The sequence below is a fragment of the Lutzomyia longipalpis genome, chromosome 1, assembly GCF_024334085.1.
Source record: "Lutzomyia longipalpis isolate SR_M1_2022 chromosome 1, ASM2433408v1".
Taxonomy (NCBI): domain Eukaryota; kingdom Metazoa; phylum Arthropoda; class Insecta; order Diptera; family Psychodidae; genus Lutzomyia; species Lutzomyia longipalpis.
The window spans coordinates 27387426-27409939 of record NC_074707.1 but is presented as its reverse complement, the minus strand read 5'-3'; the positions used below and the strand labels follow the sequence as shown (position 1 = coordinate 27409939).

Below are 22514 nucleotides of genomic sequence, written 5' to 3'. Positions count from 1 at the left end.
TGAACATCGGAGTCGCGAAAAGAATGGGGGGAGGTTGTAGGAGGACAAAGCCTGTCACAATATGTATTGCTGGTTTGTTCGCATTGAACTTTGAACATGCTCAAAATTTTAAATGTTGAAAAATTTCACAATAGGAAAAGGGGGTGGTTTCTTTGGGGATGAAACTCACGGAGCAGGGCACTGCTGTGACAATGTTCCTAGAACAAAGTGAACGCCATTTTCTCGTTATAAAGCACCCGAGTCGAGACGAGGGATGATCCGCACTGAATGAGGATTCACTTGAATTGAGCAACCACTTTAATGTACTCGGAAAAGTGTATGAAACACCTTGAGAAATTGAAAATTCCTCAAAAATGGAACAAATGAAAATTCATCACTCTGCCACAGGAGTGAAGGAATTAAGGGTGGATGGGTAGTGAAAAAACAAAATGCTATTTACTTGCGTTTTCTCTTTAGAGGGGATGGTGTCCGCAAGGATTATATTTTCTCCACTGACACACACACACTTGTGTGGGGGCGACTTTATTTCTTCACTACTGATTAGTCCTTTTGCGAGACTCTCTCGGTCACAGTGCTACGGAAAATGGGTACATTTAGAGGAGTAACTCAGTTCGCCACTTCTTCTTCACCACTCGCACGCCTGATAACAAATAAATTCAATTAAACTCGAGAAGATTGACATATATTTCCAACATAATTTTATATACACGATTAAACTTCACTCTGCCACTCACAGATATTTCATTCAATAAAATGCCCTTAGCAAAGCAACAGATTCGAGCGTGCGCACTCACTATATATGGGGATGGATAACCACCCCCTATACTCCCCGCGAGTTTTCCACTTGGTGAGACTCTGGCAATTATGCGTGGGAGCGATTTATAGGCGCTACGAAAAAAAGGTCACACAGCTACGCTAAAATATTTAGCAATTTCCCAAGAATTTGCAATTAAAGTCACAACTATGTGTGCATTTGCAGTTACAATCCATCTTCTGAAACGTATAAAATCAAATTTAAATATCTTATCCTGAGTACACTCCAGTTTATCCCAATTTTTAATATCACAGCTTTGGCGCCTTTTTTGCTCTCAATGTTATGCTTTTGTAAAATAGATGGAGCATTAATTTATCATTTATATTTTTGTAATTTTGATATAAAAAAAAAACAATTTAATAAGACCGAAAAATTACTGACAAATGGTTAATTTTTGTCTTTCTTTGTACATAATTTTAGAAATTATTTCAAACAAATAAAGAAAATTATTTTTTTTCATTTTTGGTATTCATGGTAAGCTTGGTAAACTCTCGGGTAAACTGGATTCATTACGGAGCTGTGTTTCTTTCTAATACTTTTTCTGCGATTCTTTTAAAATTCTTAATGAAGTAAACTTAGACAAACCATTTCTCTCAAAGAAGGATTTGATTCTAATAATTCTTATTTTTTTAAATATAAAATCCAATCTAATTGTCTTTAAATTCTCTTTTTGGTGGAATACAAGAGCTGTGATCTCAAAGAAAACCACAAAAGGAAACATTGCTTTGAAACATAGATGAAACAAGAAAAAATCATTGTGGCAAAAGGGGAGTAATTTCATCTGAAAATAAATCCTTTTCATCCGTAAAATCCAGTGAGAATCTGTAAAATTACATAAAGTAAGTACGTATGAGTATCCTCTTTAGCATTTTCACTTGGAAATAATTGAAAAACCAAGCTCGTGAGATGTTAAAAAGCAAAAACAACAAACTGACTTACAACTCATCCGGCTACGGGTGTTTTGTGGTGTAAAGAAAATATGGCGACACACATCGGTTGTCAATTTCATTCTATTTTTGGTTCCTCTTGCAAATAACGAAATGGTTCTAATTATATGTATAAAAGTCTGTGACTATCAGTGCTTCTTCGCAGTTCATTTTTCACCTACCTGGGATTTACTTATTTTATCGCAAAATTTCTTTACGGTTTTTGATAAAGGGAAGGGTTTCTTTGCTTCCGGAAAGATGTATTGTGGCTCGATGGTTAGGAGGATTTTCTATAGTACCTGGCAGCTCTGAATTTGGTGTTTAGAAGTTATAAATTTTGCATTTTATACGCTCTTTCTTTTAGTATCTGTGGAATAACTCAACAACAAACATGACGGACTCAAAATACTTCACCACAACGAAGAAGGGAGAGATTTTCGAGTTAAAGTCCGAGCTCAATAATGATAAGAAGGAAAAGAAGAAGGAGGCCGTAAAGAAAGTAAGTTGTCCTGAACATTCTTATCTAATGCATGATATTGTGATGACGAAGATGAATCGATTTTCTAGGTGATTGCCAGCATGACGGTGGGAAAGGACGTTTCTGCCCTCTTTCCTGACGTTGTCAACTGCATGCAAACGGATAATCTGGAGTTGAAGAAACTCGTCTATCTGTATCTGATGAACTACGCCAAATCCCAGCCTGACATGGCAATAATGGCCGTGAATACGTTTGTCAAGGTAAGTTGAAAATACCTCTGAAGTCACAAATCTATAATAAGATTTCTTGTGTAGTATAAATTAGGGAACTGCACAGGAAAGCAACATACCACCAATGAATTGATAGGTGAATGCACTCCAATTGGAATATGTTTTTTGTTGAGGAAATTGGCATAATTTCGAATTGCTTATAAGAATTTCTCTGTTTTTTTTTTTTTTTTAATTTTATCCAATGGACAGAAAAAGACATTGTCAGCTTTGCAATAATTATTTCGTAAAAATAATAATATTTCAAGTGAAAGACGAAAAAAAATGATAAGCGTTCTGTTCGTTCTGTTTCATTTTATGTTATTCAATGTGGTTTGCTAGCATTTGCGAGGCATTACTTTTCATATCGCATATCATTCATATATACAAAAAATAAAAATAGGCAAATGATATGTATTAGCACGATATTAGTAAATATATAACAGTTTAGTTATATTTTTGTATTTCTTATCAAAGAGAACTTCTGGTAAACATCGCTTAGTGGATATCTTGTTACGGCGCTTAAAAAAACTTGATTATGAACGAAAATCAGATTTGTAATTACCTAACTAGAGGATTATGAAATGAGAATTCAATGTATTGATTGATAGAGTTTTTATTAACTTGCAGGATTGCGAAGATTCTAATCCACTAATTCGAGCTCTTGCTGTACGTACAATGGGATGCATTCGTGTGGACAAGATAACTGAGTATCTGTGTGAACCATTGAGAAAATGTCTCAAGGATGAGGATCCGTATGTAAGAAAGACAGCTGCAGTTTGTGTAGCTAAACTTTATGACATTTCCTCTTCAATGGTAAGAGAAATTTTTTTTATTCTTATTAATTTCACCAAAGACAGCTTAGGAGATCTCCATATAAATGAACATTGTGTTTCAGGTGGAAGATCAAGGCTTTCTGGATCAACTAAAAGATCTCCTATCGGACTCCAATCCGATGGTTGTTGCAAATGCCGTTGCGGCTCTCAGTGAGATAAACGAGGCTAGCCAGTCAGGACAGCCATTGGTGGAGATGAATTCTGCCACCATCAATAAACTCCTGACGGCCCTCAATGAGTGCACTGAGTGGGGTCAGGTGTTTATTCTTGATTCACTTGCAAACTACAGTCCAAAGGATGAGCGCGAGGCGCAGTCAATTTGCGAGAGAATCACCCCAAGATTGGCTCATGCGAATGCCGCTGTTGTCCTGAGTGCAGTCAAGGTGCTGATGAAGCTCCTCGAGATGCTCTCAAGCGACAGTGACTTTTGTGCTACATTAACTAAAAAATTGGCCCCACCCCTCGTAACGCTACTCTCTTCTGAGCCAGAGGTGCAATATGTGGCACTCCGGAATATTAATCTCATTGTGCAGAAACGTCCGGATATCCTCAAGCACGAAATGAAAGTCTTCTTCGTCAAATACAATGATCCAATCTATGTGAAATTGGAAAAGTTGGATATTATGATTCGTCTGGCAAATCAAGGCAATATTGCTCAAGTTCTCAGTGAACTGAAGGAGTATGCCACGGAAGTTGATGTAGACTTTGTAAGGAAGGCCGTACGGGCAATTGGACGGTGTGCTATTAAAGTTGAACCATCAGCTGAACGTTGTGTCTCAACGCTCCTCGATCTTATCCAGACGAAGGTTAACTATGTTGTCCAGGAAGCTATTGTCGTCATAAAAGATATTTTCCGGAAGTATCCAAATAAGTATGAAAGTATCATCAGTACTCTATGTGAAAATCTTGACACTCTGGATGAACCAGAGGCACGTGCATCAATGGTGTGGATTATTGGGGAATACGCCGAAAGGATTGACAATGCCGATGAATTACTCGATAGCTTCTTAGAGGGCTTTCAAGATGAGAATGCTCAGGTGCAGCTGCAACTACTTACAGCTGTTGTAAAGCTCTTCCTGAAGCGTCCAGCAGATACACAAGAATTGGTTCAGCATGTCCTTTCGCTAGCTACTCAGGATAGTGATAATCCTGACTTGAGAGATCGTGGATTTATCTACTGGCGTTTGCTTTCAACCGATCCAGCTGCTGCAAAGGAAGTTGTGCTTGCGGATAAGCCCCTCATCTCGGAGGAAACAGATTTGCTGGAGCCCACCCTTCTTGATGAGTTGATTTGTCACATTTCCTCCTTGGCTAGTGTCTACCACAAGCCTCCGACAGCATTTGTTGAGGGACGCAGTGCTGGAATTCGCAAATCACTTCCCAATCGCCAGGGATCAGCGGAGGATGGTGCTCATGCAGTTAATGAGGCTACGGTGATTCCCAATCAAGATTCTCTCATTGGGGATTTGTTATCAATGGACATTGGTGTACCTATGGCACAAGGAGCCCCGGAACCCGTTACAAGCAATGTGGATCTTCTAGGAGGAGGATTGGATATCTTGGTAAGTTATTATACGTTGTCTATTTTTTTATTGAGCAATAAACTTATAAAATTTAATTTTTATTTTAGCTTGGAGGTGGTGGCAGCGGCCCAACTGAAACAAATGCCGCTGGCGGGTCAGGATTATTGGGTGATATCTTTGGAATATCCGGAAGTACCTCAGCAATGATTCAAATTCCAAAGATTGTATGGCTACCGGCGGAGAAGGGGAAAGGTCTCGAGATTCTGGGAACATTCTCACGGCGAGGTGGTCAGGTCTTCATGGATATGACATTTACAAATAAGGCTATGCAAGCCATGACAGGATTCGCCATTCAGCTCAATAAGAATAGCTTTGGAATTCTCCCAGCTGCCCCACTTCAAGTGGGTCCACTCCAGCCATCACAGAGCTTGGACACATCCTTACAATTGGCCACAACAGGACCCGTTCAGCGTATGGAGCCACTAAATAATCTCCAAGTGGCCATTAAGAACAACGTGGATATTTTCTACTTTGCCTGCCTCGTGCATGCCAATGCGCTATTTTCGGAGGATGGACAACTGGACAAGAGGGTGTTTCTGACAACCTGGAAAGAGATCCCAGCTGCTAATGAGGTGCAGTACAATCTGTCTGGAGTTCATGGATCGGCTGATAGTATTGCTGCAAAGATGACGGCAAATAACATCTACACAATTGCCAAAAGGAATGTCGAGGGACAGGATATGCTGTATCAATCCTTGAAGTTGACCAACAACATTTGGGTTCTGCTAGAGCTGAAACTACAACCAGGAAATCCCGATGCAACACTGAGTCTCAAGACGAGATCCGTGGAAGTATCATCGATGATCTTCACAGCATATGAAAGCATTATAAGATCTCAGTAAGATATAATCCGCACTGAGGGGCTTTAAGCAAAACAAAAAAAAATCTCGTAAATAGCTGCATTCCACCCTCCTTTGCAAATGAGATGTCGCGTAAGTTAAAACTCTAAATAAAATATTATCTTAAAGTAATGATCTTTCATCCGAATTTTTGGGGGGTTTGCATACCCACCAATAATTTAGAACAAATTGTAATGAATTAATATTGTATTCAATTGTGGATTTCATGTACCACATGTTATTATGATATAAAATATATGCGATTAATATTTATGGTTGTTCATTGACATCCAAAATTGCTCTCTGAATTGCCAGACGAAGTTTCTTTCGCTTCTCATCCGAGTTTAGGCTTCGAAGTTCAGATGCAACGAAATCACCAAAAATTTGCAAATCATCTCGAGGTGCGTCAACCAAACTTCCTCGATGTTTAGAAGTATGATGATGATCCTCGTGATCATCTCGGGATGATATTCCTTGAGTCCTAAATGTTCTACTAGAGGGTTGGTCGTCATATCCTTCGAGCAAGAGAATGTGATCTCTTGTTGTGTCATCTTCTTCCCTACCTAATACTCCTGTTGTGGATGCAACTGATGGGATGTCGCGGTACTCGAGATTTGAAAATGAGGAATTTACATCCAAATTGTGGTTGGGCTGAAGGAGAAATTCACATTTTTCTCAATTAAAAAGAGAGAAATCTACTAAATGATTTGTTTTTACCTTTATATCTTCAAAGCAGGGGCGAGTGCTACCTGGATTGATGAACTTGATGGCATCGTAGTACTCCCATTTTACCTCCCCAGGTTTTCCGGACTTTTGAATCTTTCGCAATTCCGTATTGTACTGTGTGCGCAAATTGTGCAATTTCCTCTGCACTTCCTGCTTCGAGAGCTTCATACTCCTTGCCAGCTCTTCAAATGACTTCGCACGCAGCTCACGATTCCGGTAATCCTTGGAATTTGTATCCCACAGGATTGGCGTCTCGTTGTATTTACTAATCAGCTGCATTGTTTTCTTCTTATCCCACAGATTCGGGGATGCCTTTTTGCTCATTTTGTGCTTCACTGTGGCACCTGGAAATGCCCTTAAAGCAATTTGAATGCTCTTTTTGGTGGGATCTTCCGGATTTTCCCGCGAAAAATGGAAAATTGCTGGCGAAACTCAGCGTAGAGTCAAACAAACTCTAGGACACAATGACTGACACACAAATCCAACGAGACGGCATGAGAAAAATACTTTCCTCTCACTCTGGCTTTTCGTGTAGGTGAGCTTTTTTGAGTGTATGAGTGAAGTGTTTGTTTTGTAGTGGTGCGGAAAAATTTTGAAATATTTATTTTTCCGGGAAAAACTCATTTTTGGGGCGCCAAAAGTTGGCGGATGGCTCAGGGGGGCCCAAAGTACGTTCAGTAAAAATTTGGAGGCGCAACTCGCCGGATTTTTTTGTGGAATTTGCACGACTATTTTTGGCGGAAATTTTGAGTGTTTTGAACTGGCGATGCCAATCGACGCGGCGTCGCTTCCTTATCACAAAAAACTGATTTTCCCATGAAAATTTGTCGGAAAACACGAGAAAATTGCGAAAAACTAAAAGTGTGAGGGAGAAAGTATGAGTGACGTGCACCTTCTCATTTTCTCTTCAATAAAATGTGCCAAAAAATGGCGCAGTGGTGACTTTGGGAACTACAATTAAAGTTCAAATTTTGGCGCGATGTCATGAAACACAAATGAAACACATTGTCGTCGTCAATTTTGTTGACACAAAAAACCAAAAAATAATTTTTTTAACTAAATAATTTGTTATTAATAATAAACAACCGTGCCTGGAAAGGAGAATGTCTGAGCCTGGAAAGAAGATTAAAAAATTCCAGCAGGTAATCAAAGCCACATAAAATTTATCTTAATTCGGAAACTCTGAAGGAAAAAACATCTTTTGCAGCAAAATCAGCAACATCGTTTGGGGAAAAAAGTCCAAATAGCTCGAAAGGATCCTCCTCCAAAGGAGAAACCAGAGGACAAGAAGCCCAAGATACTTCTGAAGCCGAGGGAAAAAACAGAAGCAGATGATCACGAATCTGCGGGCCCAACGACAGCTAAACCAATGTTGCAAAATGTGCCAAAGCCAGCAGAAGTTCCAAAAGAAGAGGAATCCAATCAAGTTCTGGAGATGACAAAACCTTGTGAACTAGTCTTTTCGAACTTTGAGGCAAACAGGAAGGTTGCAGATTACCTCAAAGACTCAAATGTTTTCTTCCAAGTTATCGGTGTGATTGGAACGAAGGGCAGTGGAAAATCAACAATCCTGAACTACCTCGCACAGGGTGGATACAATGTATCAGAGCACACACAGGTGTTCCCGGAACACAGGGATGGGAGAAATTCTAGTGGATTGCAAATGTTCATAACGAAAGACCGGATATTTCTGCTAGATTTCCAGGAATCCTTCACGAATGAAGCGGACACGATTAAGATGATAATGTTTGGACTGTCGTTGTGTCATGTCCTTCTAATTGTACAAACAGAATTTATGGATATTAATCTAATGAAACACTTGATATTCGCTGAGATGATGAAGTTCAACACGGGCCATACTGTCTCCCCTGAAGGACCCAATTTAATCTTTGTAAAGAACTGCACGACAGCTGCCCAAGATATGGCTCATGAAAGTTTCAACTTGTGGCAAAGGACACTCGAGAAATTATTTATAAACTCCCAACTGAAAATTCACACAGACTACGTAAAAGATTCGGGCAAGACATCAAAAAATGCTGTTAAATGTATTAAGCAGATAAATTTAATTGAATTCCCAAATCTACGATGCAAGAACTATGTGAATTCCGTGAATTTGGAGAGTACGGTTGAGGAGTTACTTTGCACTGTCTTTAAATACCTCAAGAATCCCCTCAGATCTCAGCCAACTTTCACGGAGAAAATGTGGTGGCGAATTGCAATGAGTCTCGTTGAATCGCACAAGACGGAATACTTTCTCCGGAAATACGATCATCTTACTAATGTAATTAACTCAACAACATCAACGGGCGATGGACACGGCAAGGACCGCTATGTTCTCAACTATCACGTGGACGCATAGAGGCAGTTGTTAAGGCTGGTTGGTTATAGAGCGAGAATAAAGCGCGTATGCGTGAGAGCAACATCCTCAATAAAATTACTGATAAACCGTTGCAAGAAGAGTCCTTTTGCGTTGCTCAATTGGTTTGTAGGCATGCTGGTAGACACTGGCAAGGCGCCAAATCTCCGGATATCCTCCCTGTCCAGCTCCACCGCGCCAGCAAGCAAAAGGTGGTGCGAGAGTTTCAATATTGTAGTTCTTCTTTGCGTATGGATCTCTCGGCTTGGGCACCTTGACGGCTTTTCTTGCTTTCACGTACTTAGCAGAGCCATTTGATGAAATACTCTGACCACATCCACTGTCAGAATTTCCCGATGAATCACTCCTCACGTTGTTGTGTCCATGCTGCTGCTGAGCCTCCATAGCCTTGGTGTACTCACAAAGACGCATCGGTCGCTGTGGTTTGGCAGAAGGTCTTCTCTTTGTCTCCACCAAAATCGGTGTATGTTTGATGCACACCAATTTGCATTCATTCTGATTACCCTCAGTGAGTTCCACGAGATTCGGGGAGCTCTTGTATGTGCGACTTAGAGGTTTGGATTCTTGAACTTCTGCAGCACGAGAAACACTCTTTGGACGACTAGTTGGATGCTCTACAGCTGGGACGTTCATGGTCAGAGCACTTCGGCTTCGTGCACCAGCACCCTCACCACAGCAACATGTGCGCCCTGAAAGCAACCAGAAAATAAAAACTTTTCTTTGTTAAAAAAAAAATGGAAACTTTTTTTTACCCAAAATGTTAGCATTCTTCATTTCCGTCTTCTGCTTAAGGACGTCCTTATCGAAAAATCCCTCTTCGCGCATTGTACTAGAGAATACACCTCCTGATCGTCCAGTAGCCATGGGTGTGTTGTCCCGGGGAGTTTTGACGAGAGTAAATACAGCAGGAGCAACAGATCCGTTTGATCCATCGATATGAGTTGGTCGTAGGGGTTCATCCCGAGGATCACTGGGGCGATAATCCCAGCAAATTGCTAAATCCATCGGTCCCATTTTATCTTTTATTGTTATGGAAGAATGAGGTCGATAGCCTAGGGCAGCTTTATCCAGTGGTTGTGGGGTTACTCCACAAGTCTTGGGACGATAAACACGCATTTTTGTGCACTGTGTTGGACCTGCTTTGTAGCTCTTTACGCCGACTCCTTATTAAGAAATTAAATATAAATTAATTTATTTATTGTATAGTCATCTGAATTAGTAAGTGATAAGGCGCAGATGTTGAGATCTGTTGAAGATTGCACAAAAATTAAAGTTAAGAAGACAATTAAAGAACTTTAGATAATTCTAGACTCTAAGATCATGTTTTTTAAGTATATTAAATTTTAAACTTTAGGATTTGTTTTCTTTCATAAATTGATATTTAAAATGAATCTGAATCCTTCTTCCGTATAATACAACTTATGAATCAAACTACAACAGACTCATAAACAAAACGACTGCGCAATGCGCATTATCACTGGATGCTATATCACTTAAGTGGTTCCATTTTGTAATTGAAATAAAGAAAAGATGCCGAAAATTGAATGATTATCATGTGATCGAGATGACGAAAACAATGTTTTCACAACAAATACAAAATGATTCACCTGTGGCTAGGGGAATGACATCGAGTGCAAGTCCCGGATGGAGATCTCCACCTGCTTGGAGTTTTCTATAGGCACAATCCATTACAGCATCAGGCAGTGGTTGATGCTCGAGATTCTCCTGTGCCATTTTCCTGGCAACAAGGAAGTTGCAGTACGTAGCATCCATCTCGGAGGATCTTCCGTGCGGGTCTTCCTTTTCGAATTCACCAAGCAGTACGCAGTCGTTACTTTGTAAATTGTTTGCCTCCTGAATTATACTCGGCAGTGGTGCTATGGTGTTCTTCCCACACCTATCAGCTCCCTGACTCCCACACTCTTCGGAATTATTTACTTCTGCGGAATTTGTCGGTTCGCTAATTTCAGGATTAGTTTTTCTTGCACAACTGTGATTTCCCTGCTCAGTAGGATTTCTGCTGCTCAGTTTATCTTCAGACTTCTATTTTTAGTGATAAAAACGCAATATTATGAGGGATTTTGCAATGATAAAGCATTTTTTTTCACAGTGCCACCCACCTGCTTCACTTGGGGTTCTCCCGCAATTTCCGGAAAAGTATTTCCTTTTGTATTCTTTCCCTCGGAAGAATCCTTTCTATGGGTTTTAGCGCTAGAAATGTTGGGACAATGCCCGTTATTCTTTTCCTTGTGCCCCGTACCATTTTGTGATGCAAATGATGATGTGCGATTGATGAGTGATCGTGAGGGCTTTAGTAGATGACCTCTATCATTGGCAATGACCCTTGTGGGGCCTCTTCGGTGGCGGGGACGCGTTACATTTTTCTTTGGCACCTCCCAATTCGATAGAACCACCGGTCTAAATTCACACTCAAACTGTGTGCCCCATGCAACGATACAATTTGACATGATTAATTGCTCTTGATTTTTTTTTGTATTTTACCAGGGATTAGGTGGGACAATCTGGAGGACCATTTAGTCATATTTATTCTAAAAGGGATTCGCATTGAGAGAATAAACAATGGATTTGGAGGATTCACTTACACGCAGTAATTTCAGGATTTTCCTTACATATGTCCCTCTTTTTTTTAAATGCTTCTAAATCCACTCGTTTTTTTATGTCCTTGCAGAGGGACAATTTGTTAGTAGAATCATTCGAAAGGGGAACAGATGGGTAAGCTAGCATTTTATTTTTAAAATTTATTTTTTGTGATGATTTTCTTTTTAGTTGATTTTTTTTAAAAGATCTTATTGCTTTCTTTCTGTGTGTGTACCATCCTGTTTTCTTCATCCATGATCTACTTAAATTATTATAAATTCAAAAGAAATCTATGCCAGGATATTTTAAATAATTGCGGAAAATTTGTTTCCAATCTCCTGACTTTGTCACTCCTCTAACCCCTTCATTTTCGATAAGAGGAGGGCATTTAATCTCTGTTTACAGTCGTCGTCCCTCTATTTGACATGGGAAATCTTTTCAACCACGTGTTCTTGAGCCTCTCACCCCCATATAGCTGGTGATTTTTTTTCCAAAGGGTAGGCAGCCCTCACATGTACCTATACTATGGCTATGTAGTTAAATAGGGTGAGAAGGCCGTTAGTGCAAATGCAGTTAAATACCGTATTGGATTAAGGAATGACAATGAAACAAGTGTTACTTTTTTATTGATTGTCAATTAGATGAGTTGTAATCCGAGAAATTGGAAATTATAATTAGGATAGTCTAGTGGGAATTTTCCTCTTCCGCATATGATGCGATCAATCTCCCTCTATGTGCCTCAATGGGCCCAAAAGTATTTATCTGGTCTCTCTGGGTGAAAACGGTAAGGGTGTTGTAATGCTTCAAATTCTACTTTTACGCATCATCTCACTGGGCACAATGGGACTTTTCCTCTCACGGAAAATTATACAATTTCACCCACATACTGCACGTGACTCTAATTGAGTTAAAAATCCATTTTAGCATGTATTTGGGGGTGATGACAGAAATTGATTGCGTCTTTTCGCGCCTCTTCACATCACCCACATGAGTGGGATGATACTTTGTGTGAATAATTTACAAACATCTCTCTTACATCTCAATTTTTCGTTAAAAAATCTCCATAAAGGCACGTGCCAATGGGAAACCGCATGCATGTCGTTTGTGTGTTATGCCTAAAAGATTGATTGAATGCAACCGAAGAAAATTATTATAGTAATTCCCATCCCCATAATTATCATGTCTTTTCGTTTGTCCTACTTACCCCTTTTTTGCAAACCCATTCACAAAGTTTTTTTTATGGTCTTGACAAAGAATAATTCAACACTTTTGATTATTTATAAACCTCATGAGAAAAAAAATTGCTGTAATTTTTGATGGAGGATGAATGATGTGTGTCGGAGATGGGAAATGAAATTGAAAATGCAGAAAGAAAATTCTTTCTTGTATTATATTAATTTTTTCTTTTACCTGGTTGCAGTGAAAATTGCGAGACATTGCGTTATCCTTTTTTGCACAATACACACAAATATCCAAAATGATTATCAAAAAAAAATTTAATGGACAATTTTTTACATTCTGATGCACCAGATACCTATAACGGAGCCAAATGAGGTTTGTTTGCTTAGGAAAAGACAAAATAACTATAAATAATACGCATAGAATAATCGAATCTGAATACACATTGAAATGAAAGGTAAGCTGCGGTATGTTGCTGTCCCTGTGATTATTCTTTGAACCCTTTCTATACCTGAATTTAATCTACATGGAACATTTCTATCAGTTTCTCTTTCTTAAGTTGCTGTTAGTCTCAAAATTTCGTATTGATTTCTTCGTCAATTAGGTCAAAAATAGAATAGCTTAAAAATCAAATATTTTAATGAAATAAGTGATGTTATAAAATCTTATCTATTATTCATAAATCCGTTCGAAATCCCACTTTTAAAAATGTTTAAAAACAAATAATAGAAAATTCAATTTTCCAACGTGACAAAAAAATTATGCTATGCATGAAAATAGTCTCTTTGCACTTAGGCTGTAAAATAAAACGTTATAACCACTTGCTTCGATATTTTAGTCATTGAAACAACTCAGCACTTCCTCAAAGTTAACTGGACTGGTGGAATATCGTTCATTTTCTACGAAAAAGTACCTATAGGTCCTGACTTATTTATTATGCAAAGTCTTGTAATTTTTATACTCCAACTTACACTTTTTTTCCAAACAATCACAATATCAGTGAAATATGAATGATAATCATCGCAAAAATATTTACCATAGCGACCATTCCCCTCTATTATTCCCATTTTGAGAATCTGCTGCTTTCAGGAAACACTCCTTTTTTTGTCCGTGTGGCTACCACCTAGAAGATTTGTTATGTCGATTCCACGACAAAATATTGTATTGAGAACAAGAAGTAAATGCAAATTCAACTAGTCAAGGTTTTCATATAGATATTTCCAAATGCAACTTTATATGGGGGATGAGAATTGCGCAACGATTGGCTGAGGGAAAATTCTCGAGGGTGGGTTTTCCAAATAGGAAATGTTCCAATTGGACGGAAAATACACTACATCCCTTCATCTCGCTCTGATTTGGTACAGAATTTTCCACTTTTTGGGATGCTGTGAAATTTTCCTGAGAAAATCTCATCAGTTCCTTTTGGCAATTTTGCAGAGAAAGTCACAAACTAGCAATCATAAAAGTATTCCCTATTTGGATATGAATTTCCCAATTTTATTTGCTTAAAAAATATATATTTTACGACTGAGAGTCTTCGAAGGATATTAAATATTTAATTTAACTGCATATTGAGGGACGTGACAAAAATTCCATGCAGTGCGTGTGCAGAAGTTAAAATTCTTTCCTCACACATGACTATTTAACTTGCCTGTGGTGCACATAGGCAGTGTTTGGTGATAAAATTACTTTGCGTGAACAAACGAAAGGGGTTGCAGGTGGCACAGAGCATCCAGACATAAAGGGGATGGTGTACGATATCGATGCAATAATTCCCACACAAAATGCAGCATTAGCACGAAGTACCACAGCCGGCGTGCCCATGGGAATGGAAGCAATGAATGCCGCCACAACCAGTGTCCCCACACGACGGAAATCCTACAGCGTCGATCCTCACATTCAATCATCCGATTTGGTGGGTTTATCGCGCGAAGAACGTCGCCGTAGACGGAGAGCCACACAGAAGTACAGGACAGCTCATGCCACAAGGGAGAGGATTCGAGTAGAGGCATTCAATGTGGCCTTCTCGGAACTAAGGAAACTTCTACCAACCCTACCACCGGATAAGAAGCTTTCTAAAATTGAAATACTAAAACTCGCCATATGCTACATTGCCTATTTGAATCATGTTCTTGAGACGTAAATGAGGAATTTCTTATCTCGTCACTATATAGTACTTGTGTACTTGAAAAGGTAGCCTAGCCCCAGCCAGAAAATAAACCCAATAAATGTAAAAGTTAGTCTCCGGCCGGACCCATTTAACGTAACGTAATGGCGTAGTTTATGTACTTTTGGTCAAATCTGTTAGACTTTTTTTCTTTTGTGAGTCTTACTAAAGAATTTGAATTCCATAAAATTTCTCGTTTGAGTCAAACTATCCTTTTACAAATCTGAATTAAGTTGAAAGTCTGAAAATTCTGTAAAACTTTATAAGTAATCATTATAATTAACAGTCTTTTGATTTTTTTATGTGAAGAAACTTTAAGAAAATTACCGCTTTAATATTGAAGAACATATTAAAATATCTATAGTTTTTCTTATCTGATATTTGAAGATAAGCAAGAACAATAAACCTCTAAGAGCAATTAAAAATATTCAATTGTAAATATAAAATTGCTGAAGTACTAAATTTAATTTAAAAATACACAAAATGATTAAAATGAATAGCCCTTCGGTAAATCATTCTGGGGTCTCATCTGGAGAAAGCACAACTCCCCATCAGAACAATTCCTTCGTCACATTTTCCACCTGAGTCCACGCATTACATGGCGAATGTGTATTTTAGGAGAAAAGTATACTCTTACAGTATCCATAGAATATTTTTTTTCGTATTGTATACTCTCCCAAATAAAAGCCAAGAACAGTTTTATGTTGTAAATTTATAATAAAAATATATATTAAAAGATTATACACTCACATACTTATATTAACTACTCGTTTGTCCTGGGAATCGTGGCCATTGTGGTGTGTAGCTTCAAATTTCAGAGAGTCTCGATGGTTGTTTTGCCGTTGTGCACTGCATCGTCATTGCGACGGAAGAAGCCCCAGCACATTTGGAGGATGTGATTTACAAAGCCGGATATCACAACGATACCCGAAATAATAGAACAAAGTCGCACAATAAACTGCCCAACATTGTCACGATCGTAGCGAACAATCACTTTGAGGGCTGACACGTCGTACTTGAAGTAGAGTCCAGGAATTCCATGAGAGCCCTTATCATGGTCTGTTTTCGCAAGGAGAAAAAAAAGTACGGAGAGAAATTAGCATAAATGGGTTATAAATCGTGTGCCAAATGCGCGAATGGACACAGTAATTGAAATACTAAACACACCTACGAGGGTATATAAAATTCATTACACATAGTCATATACCTGCGCTTATCAGTGACTTCTTGATAAGAGCTTGGGAAATTATGACTATTCTTCTGGCCTCATATATCTGATTTGAATGCGATTATCAGCTCTTATCAGTTTGTCTGTATGTGCAAGATAAATGGCTATTATTGCTCGAATCATTTCTACATTTTTTCTCGCGAAGAAAACTTTACCCATTCAGTGTATTTCCGAGCGTTAAACTGAATGGAAATAAATTACAAAAAAAAATCGAGGTGCTAATTTATTAAATTTTTGCAGTATTATATTTTCTTAAAGATAATCATAAGAAAAGAAATATACCTACGCGTGAAAGGTGATTTGTGTGTGTTTATAACAATGAAAAAGAATGACAAGAGTTTCTTAGGAACAATTTTTCCAAGTCCGCAGCAGAATCAAAATCAAAATGAACAGACTGGAAATAGTGCACACAGAAATGTGGAAAATTGGTGCGAGAGACAGCAAAAAAATAAGCCACAGAGTAATTCTGTTGGGGCAGGTGAGGTCCAATCGCACCTACAGTGTGCTATTTATAAATATTCTTATAAGAAATGGCTCTGTTTTCTTTATTATTTCTCAATTAAATACCAAGAAGGAGTCTTCTAGACTTCACCATAGTTTTGAAATGCTGGTAGAAAAGGGAACAAACGACCTCCATCTATTGCGGTCTCATCACAGAACTGTTCCTTATTTTGCTTATTATTAGCTCAATTAATGAAGCATTTTCGTATTATCTGTATAAAAAAGAAAGTTCAGAATCTGTCTGCTGTGTCCTTTTACTAACAAATTTTAGTCAAGGTCGAGTATAAAAACAACATAGAATTAAAGAAATTATATAGAAACCTAATCAATGAAATCACATTTGATAAGAAATCTTTTTTGAACTTGATTGAAGCTTTCTTTTCTTCAAATATTTGTGAAAAATGTTGTAAATGACGGTTAGTAATATGTTTAAGAAAAGAGCCATTTTCATTTTAAGATAGTTTGCCATAACAAAATAGATCCTTTGCACTTGATTTTACTCTCTGTTCCAATTTTTTTTTTAACTACTAGAAAGAAATTTTAGATATTACTTTTTTTGTAACCTGGATATGCCAATTGATCACTAGGAAAATTACTTTGCTGGTTTAGGGCCTAAAAATGGCATTAAATGGTCTTATTTCCACAAAAAGTCAAAAGGAATCAGTTAAAGTAAGATTTTTTCACTTCTTGTTCTAAACAGAAATATTGTTTGAAGATTGAATTTTCTAGACAGTTTTAAAGGCAAATGTTATGGATATTTTTACAAATTTTCCAGTACATCTGGATTATAAAAAATCATATAAAATCTAATTGAAGACTATTATTCTATTCTCCAAAAAAAAATAGGTATAATGATTATGCTAGTGAGTGGTCTACATATAGGCTGGAGTATCGGAAGTCCTAATTTGAGGCTACAAGTATGGTTTGTAAATGTTCCCGATGGAGAAATCCTTCTTGCTCTCTGTTCGTGGTTTGGCGGAGCAATAATTGGGAGTTTTATTGCCCTCTTCATCCTCCCCATGTGGGAGAAAAAGACAATCTACGTGGGTACTTCTTCAATAACTTCACTGTGAGAAATGCTCTGCACAGAGAATAATTCCATTTTTTTTGTTCTTTTCAGTATGTTGGAGTAATTGTCTCTGTGATAAGCAACGCCCCACTAATTGGCTTTCCAAATGAGAGTATTGTGATTATTTTATGTCGCATTCTCGCTGGGATATCGCATGGTTTCATCTACATAACAACCATAATTCACGCTTCAGAAAATGCCATCAAGGAGATTCGAGGGCTCATTCTCGGTTCCATTCATTTTTGTATCATTACATCGGTGTTCACAACGTCAATCCTCATGGCAGTTGGACAAGAGGCGGACGGTGAGAATTTTGAACCAAACATGGTGATTGGAATTATCGGGACAGTGTACTCCCTAATGGCATTACCGATGATTCCATTCCTCACGTATGAATCTGTTGTCTTCCTCATTGAGAGACAACGCTACAGCGAAGCCATACGCAACATGATAAAGCTAAGGAATGAATCTGTGGAAACGTGGGAAATTAAGAATGATTTCGACGAGATGAAATTGATGGTTTGTGAGGATGTACGATCATCGAAATCAATCTTTGCAGATGGCAACCTTCGACCCCTCCTCCTTATGATTCTCGTGAAATTCCTCTTTGTCCTTTCATTCAACTATGGCCTCAATATGATTAAATTTCTCTCAGTTGATGAGATTCTCATGGGGCACTGGAGTTCAGCGTGGCTTTTCGGGATTCGTCTCCTTGCTGCTTTAGTGGCAATATTTTTCTTCGACACCTTCGGCCGTCGAATAATCCTCGCCGTTTCTGCTGGAGGCAAAGCTATAAGTCTCCTCGTTTATGGCTTCCTCAATCTCGGTGTTCAAGGAAGCTACGTGGCCGTGATAGCATCTGAAATATTTCTAGGCCTGGGACTTGGATCTGTTTCGGATATTCTCTTTTCCGAAGCTTTCTCATCGAGAAAGAAAGTCCTTTCGATGATTGTGGTGACCGTCATAGAGAATGCCCTCCAGATTGCCCTGATACTCAGCTTAGTGAACTTATCAACGCGTTCCTACGAAGATGCTTTCGTTTTCACAACAGGCGGCCTCATGATTGTCATCACAATTTTCCTCTATCTTCAGCTACCAGAGACCAGATTCATGTCTTTGAGACAAACAAGGGATGAATTTCGGCTTATGGGCAATGCCACTTATTCACGTCAACAACCACCACAGGGAATCACATCAGCGTAAAGAATTGCCTTTCATTCTTGCAAAGTATTGTATTTTTTTCGTTGTTTTTATTTTTTTGAGATTAATAAAATTTATATTGTTTTTAAAAACCTTTACGAACGATCAAGCATTCAGAGAAAATCATATGCGCCTTTTAATAAGGATTATTAAATAATAAAAAACTTACCGATTGGTCGAAAATTCTCTTTCACGGAGTACTGGAATGTCTTGGTGCTGCCAACAAATGAATGAATATCCGTGGGGACAACTTCCAGGAAGTATTGTGCCATAGTTGTGCCTGAAATCAGTTTCCAAAATATAATTACTTGAAGTTTAAAAATCCTTGGCTTGTTGAACACTTACTATCATCAATAATTTTCTCATCTCCCTCAAGTGGATGAACAATTCCTGGTGAGACAGGTCCAAAGCTGAATCTATTGATACGATGAGACATATTGAGCGGTGTGTCGTCAAAGATGGAACTCAGATGAATATGTCCACGTGGGAAGTGAATACTCTTCCCAGCTGTTATATGAAAATTCCCGGAAACTTTGTTTGTCGTCAGCGTTCCGTGAACGCGGCATGCATCGAATGGTCTATTGGGTTTTGTTTCCCTCACGGGTAGAGATTCATAGTTCCAGGAGTTACTTTTGTAAAGAATATGTGCCAAAGAGTGATATTCTTCTCTCAAATATGAATTAAGATGCTTCACATATTGGAAGTGCGCTAGCTGGTTTCCATCCAATTCCCACCATGTGTCCTCTTCTTCAAGGCTCCCAAATGAAAAGACATTCTGGTGTGTTGAATCAAGGATATCAGCTCCAATTCTCGCACAAGGTGTTGCAACTGGAAGAAAAATTTGGGCATTTCCTTGTAAATAATTTCAGATTTTCACTGCTGCGGTCTTTTCATACCTGTGAGGTCAATATTTATTTGAAGTTTTGCATCCAAATCCGCATCTGGAGTAAATTTGAAGATGAGTTTGCTCTCAAGATAGTAATTGATCTCCTTCCAGATCAAATACAGAATTACTGTGCGACTTATAATGGAAACTGGGAAAGAAAATCAAACTTTATTGATACTTTTATAAGTTGGAAAATTATCAAAGTGCTTACGTGTTCCTCCAATTTTAGTTGTTTTTGTGTATTTCTCGCGAATTTGTGGATATGCATCCAAGTTCTTAACAATATCTAAACGTTTTCTTTGACGAAGCATTAATAAATCTATAAACTATACTTAAATACCACGGATAACATACAATTTTTATTTATTCCTTCCACTTTTTCAGAAGAACAAACAAAACATTCGCATGATTCCACCGCGAGATAACCTCAATTTTATCTTCTTCTTCTTCTTTGTTTTTTATTCGACTGCATTGCTTTTGTTTTCGTGAATTAATAAATAATAAAGAACTGTTGGTACTGATACCAAGGCGGTTTTTACCGACGATATTCATTTTCCCCCCAGAGCCCCCCTTCACATAGCCCCATATAAAATTCATGCTTTTTTAACTACTTTTTGAAATTGGCGCTCTAAATGTAGTTCCAAAAGTCACCACTGGCACTGCTATTTTTTGGTACATTTTGTATAAGAGAAAATGAGACAATGCACATCACTGATACTATCTCCCTCACACTTTCAGTTTTATGCAATTTTCTCGCGTTTTCCGCCGAATTTCCCGGCGAAATTACCTTTTTTGTGTCCAAGAAGCGACGCCGCGTCGATTGGCATCGCCAGTTTAAAACACTCAAAATCCGCGCCAAAAAGTCGTGCAAATTCCACAAAAAAATCCGGCGAGTTGCGCCACCAAATTTTTACTGAACGTACTTTGGGCCCCCTTGAGCCACCCGCCAACTTTTGGCGCCCCAAAAATGAGTTTTTCCCGGAAAAATAATTATTTTAAAATTTTTCCGCACGCACACACTCAAAAAAAAAACTCACCTACACAAAATGCCAGAGTGAGAGGAAAGTATTTTTCTCATGCCATTTCGTTTTTCATACGAGAAAGAGCGAAACTTATTTCACGCCATCTGTTGTTTAATTTCAGAATTATCACTTTTGAACCGTTATGAGAAAAATAATTTGAGAACTAACATAACCTGCAAAGTCGAAAACGGAGACGGTTTGTGGCGTCAGTGGAAAAACCTACTAAAAGTTAATTTACGTTGGAATAAAGAGAGTAATAAAAGTGATAAAAAGAAGAATAGCATGGAGGAGCATCGAAATAAGAAGAGGAAGCTCCAAGACAAAGTTGGAAGAGCAAGAATCCCAAGTTTTACAGAACTTCCATTTGATGTCTTCGATAAAATTGTGGACTACCTCACTCTGCAGGAGTTGCTAGCTTTCCGGAGCATTTCAAAGTACTGCTTTGGTCTTGTGGACTGCTCCTTGAGGGCACGTGAAGTTCTTGATGTTGACAAAGAGAAGATTTGCTGCGCAACGCACTTCCAGGTAATACTTCTGCTATGTCGTCGTCTCCGGAAGATTTCATTGATGAACGGTGCTAAGTGGCTAACGGACGACATTTGCGCCGATCTCATCCGGAATAATCCTCGATTGGAGATATTTGAATTGGGCTTTACTAAGATTACGACCAAAGGACTTGAACCACTGATCAACTGTGAAAAACTCGCTGTACTCACACTCTACTGTATGAATATTCGTGATGATTTCTTGGAAGCCATGAGTCGCACCCACAAGAACCTCGTAGAGATTAACCTGACTTTGAATGATGATCTAACAGGGAAAGGAATTGCTACTCTTGTGGCAAAGCAGCCGCGTTTGCGCTTCCTTGCAATTCCGGATCTGAACAATAATGATCCAATTGCCAAGGCAATTATCAAAAATTGCCCCGACTTCCGTTGCATCTACTTGCCGAACCACCATATTGGATCTGATAAAGCACTCGAGTAAGGAATTAATTTAAACATTTATGTTGCCATCCATCATCATATTAGATCAATATTTATGATCATTTTTCTTTTATTTTGTAGGAAAATGGCCAAGTTGTGCCCCAAATTGGAGGTCATCTCACTTTCGGAGCACTCAAAGCATTATGAGCACACAATGAGATATGTTGAGAGCAAGGGCGTCAAGCTAACACAGGATTATTTCGTTGATTACGAATTCTATAAATTGAAGAACTAAATGAAATTCAGCTGCGACTCATTAATATATTTAACAAGAAGTGTGCCTTAAATCCTCTTCAAATATTTTATTCGAATACTATATTGAAAGTCTTAAAAGAACGATTTCCAAAAGAAAAAAATGAATTAATACGTCCATTTTATGTAAATAGTAACTACATCTTGAAATATTTAATCTTCTGTAGTTATTCATGATATAATAAAGAAAATGAAGTATGTGTGTTTAATTTTGTCTTTTTATTTGTGTAGAAGTACTCCTCATGATTATTCTTTCCATATTTAAAATAAGGGGGAGAAATGATGCCACTACAAACTTGAAATGCAATTGTAGCACATTCCTTCTATATTTCCTTATTTTTGTTAGTCTTATTTTCTTTGTAAAATTGCTTAGCGCAATCATACATGAATTAATATTTCCATTCTATGTAATAAAGTCTGTGTGTTTAATTTTGTCGTTTTATTTGTAAATTAACTACCTATATCAATTCCTTTCAATAACAAATCAGAGGCAACAAACTGGATTCATATTGCTTTTATCAAATCTCTCTTATGGTACAAAATCCAACAAACTATGAACTTATGGCTATATTGAGTTGCGG

The 22514-nt window shown here is 38.2% G+C and overlaps 10 protein-coding genes across 19 annotated transcripts in view; 5 read left to right on the top strand and 5 right to left on the bottom strand.

Annotated features, from left to right (window-relative positions):
• LOC129797474 (probable cationic amino acid transporter) overlaps window positions 1-844 on the bottom strand; it is a 261906-nt gene extending 261062 nt beyond the window's left edge. For 4 of the 6 annotated variants that reach the window (XR_008751335.1, XR_008751334.1, XM_055840087.1 and 1 more), the window contains exon 1: window positions 440-844. The gene's annotated coding sequence lies outside the window, so the exon portion shown is untranslated. Of the gene's footprint in view, window positions 1-169; window positions 293-439 lie in introns of those variants that run through there. The other 2 variants (XR_008751336.1, XM_055840088.1) reach the window with 1 other exon arrangement.
• LOC129797484 (protocadherin-23) overlaps window positions 1-22514 on the bottom strand; it is a 953251-nt gene that overhangs the window by 261062 nt on the left and 669675 nt on the right. The gene's annotated exons all lie outside the window — the stretch shown is intronic.
• On the top strand, window positions 1549-6013 carry LOC129797454 (AP-2 complex subunit beta). Of its 3 annotated transcripts, none has more exons than XM_055840034.1 (6): window positions 1549-1653; window positions 2105-2239; window positions 2308-2478; window positions 3115-3300; window positions 3383-4882; window positions 4951-6013. In XM_055840034.1, exons 2-6 carry the CDS (start codon window positions 2132-2134, stop codon window positions 5743-5745), a joined length of 2760 nt encoding a protein of 919 aa, XP_055696009.1. In that variant the 5' UTR covers window positions 1549-1653; window positions 2105-2131; the 3' UTR covers window positions 5746-6013. The 3 variants fall into 3 exon arrangements, with proteins under 3 accessions (XP_055696009.1, XP_055696010.1, XP_055696008.1); XM_055840035.1 differs by having other exon boundaries at window positions 1560-1657; XM_055840033.1 differs by lacking the exon at window positions 1549-1653 and adding an exon at window positions 1886-2016.
• On the bottom strand, window positions 5935-6996 carry LOC129797725 (uncharacterized). The gene is made up of 2 exons (XM_055840556.1): window positions 6460-6996; window positions 5935-6393 (listed from the first exon to the last, which is right to left on the bottom strand). Exons 1-2 carry the CDS (start codon window positions 6790-6792, stop codon window positions 6013-6015), a joined length of 714 nt encoding a protein of 237 aa, XP_055696531.1. The 5' UTR covers window positions 6793-6996; the 3' UTR covers window positions 5935-6012.
• On the top strand, window positions 7455-8927 carry LOC129797615 (nonsense-mediated mRNA decay factor SMG9). Its single transcript, XM_055840380.1, has 2 exons — window positions 7455-7610; window positions 7676-8927. The coding sequence occupies exons 1-2, from the start codon at window positions 7572-7574 to the stop codon at window positions 8825-8827; spliced, it is 1191 nt and encodes a 396-aa protein (XP_055696355.1). The 5' UTR covers window positions 7455-7571; the 3' UTR covers window positions 8828-8927.
• Window positions 8903-15376, bottom strand: LOC129797528 (uncharacterized). Of its 2 annotated transcripts, XM_055840210.1 has the most exons (5): window positions 12854-15376; window positions 10966-11280; window positions 10453-10888; window positions 9598-10008; window positions 8903-9534 (listed from the first exon to the last, which is right to left on the bottom strand). In XM_055840210.1, exons 1-5 carry the CDS (start codon window positions 12878-12880, stop codon window positions 8903-8905), a joined length of 1821 nt encoding a protein of 606 aa, XP_055696185.1. In that variant the 5' UTR covers window positions 12881-15376. The 2 variants fall into 2 exon arrangements, with proteins under 2 accessions (XP_055696185.1, XP_055696183.1); XM_055840208.1 differs by having other exon boundaries at window positions 10966-15376.
• On the top strand, window positions 14370-14765 carry LOC129797463 (helix-loop-helix protein 1). Its single transcript, XM_055840113.1, has one exon. The coding sequence runs from the start codon at window positions 14370-14372 to the stop codon at window positions 14763-14765; it is 396 nt and encodes a 131-aa protein (XP_055696088.1).
• Window positions 15485-20103, bottom strand: LOC129797634 (endoplasmic reticulum-Golgi intermediate compartment protein 2). The gene is made up of 5 exons (XM_055840401.1): window positions 19885-20103; window positions 19684-19821; window positions 19133-19615; window positions 18957-19067; window positions 15485-15848 (listed from the first exon to the last, which is right to left on the bottom strand). Exons 1-5 carry the CDS (start codon window positions 19982-19984, stop codon window positions 15604-15606), a joined length of 1077 nt encoding a protein of 358 aa, XP_055696376.1. The 5' UTR covers window positions 19985-20103; the 3' UTR covers window positions 15485-15603.
• Window positions 16180-18879, top strand: LOC129797564 (uncharacterized). The gene is made up of 3 exons (XM_055840286.1): window positions 16180-16495; window positions 17365-17561; window positions 17639-18879. The coding sequence occupies exons 1-3, from the start codon at window positions 16336-16338 to the stop codon at window positions 18788-18790; spliced, it is 1509 nt and encodes a 502-aa protein (XP_055696261.1). The 5' UTR covers window positions 16180-16335; the 3' UTR covers window positions 18791-18879.
• Window positions 20870-22142, top strand: LOC129797686 (F-box/LRR-repeat protein 2-like). Its single transcript, XM_055840492.1, has 2 exons — window positions 20870-21678; window positions 21763-22142. The coding sequence occupies exons 1-2, from the start codon at window positions 20978-20980 to the stop codon at window positions 21914-21916; spliced, it is 855 nt and encodes a 284-aa protein (XP_055696467.1). The 5' UTR covers window positions 20870-20977; the 3' UTR covers window positions 21917-22142.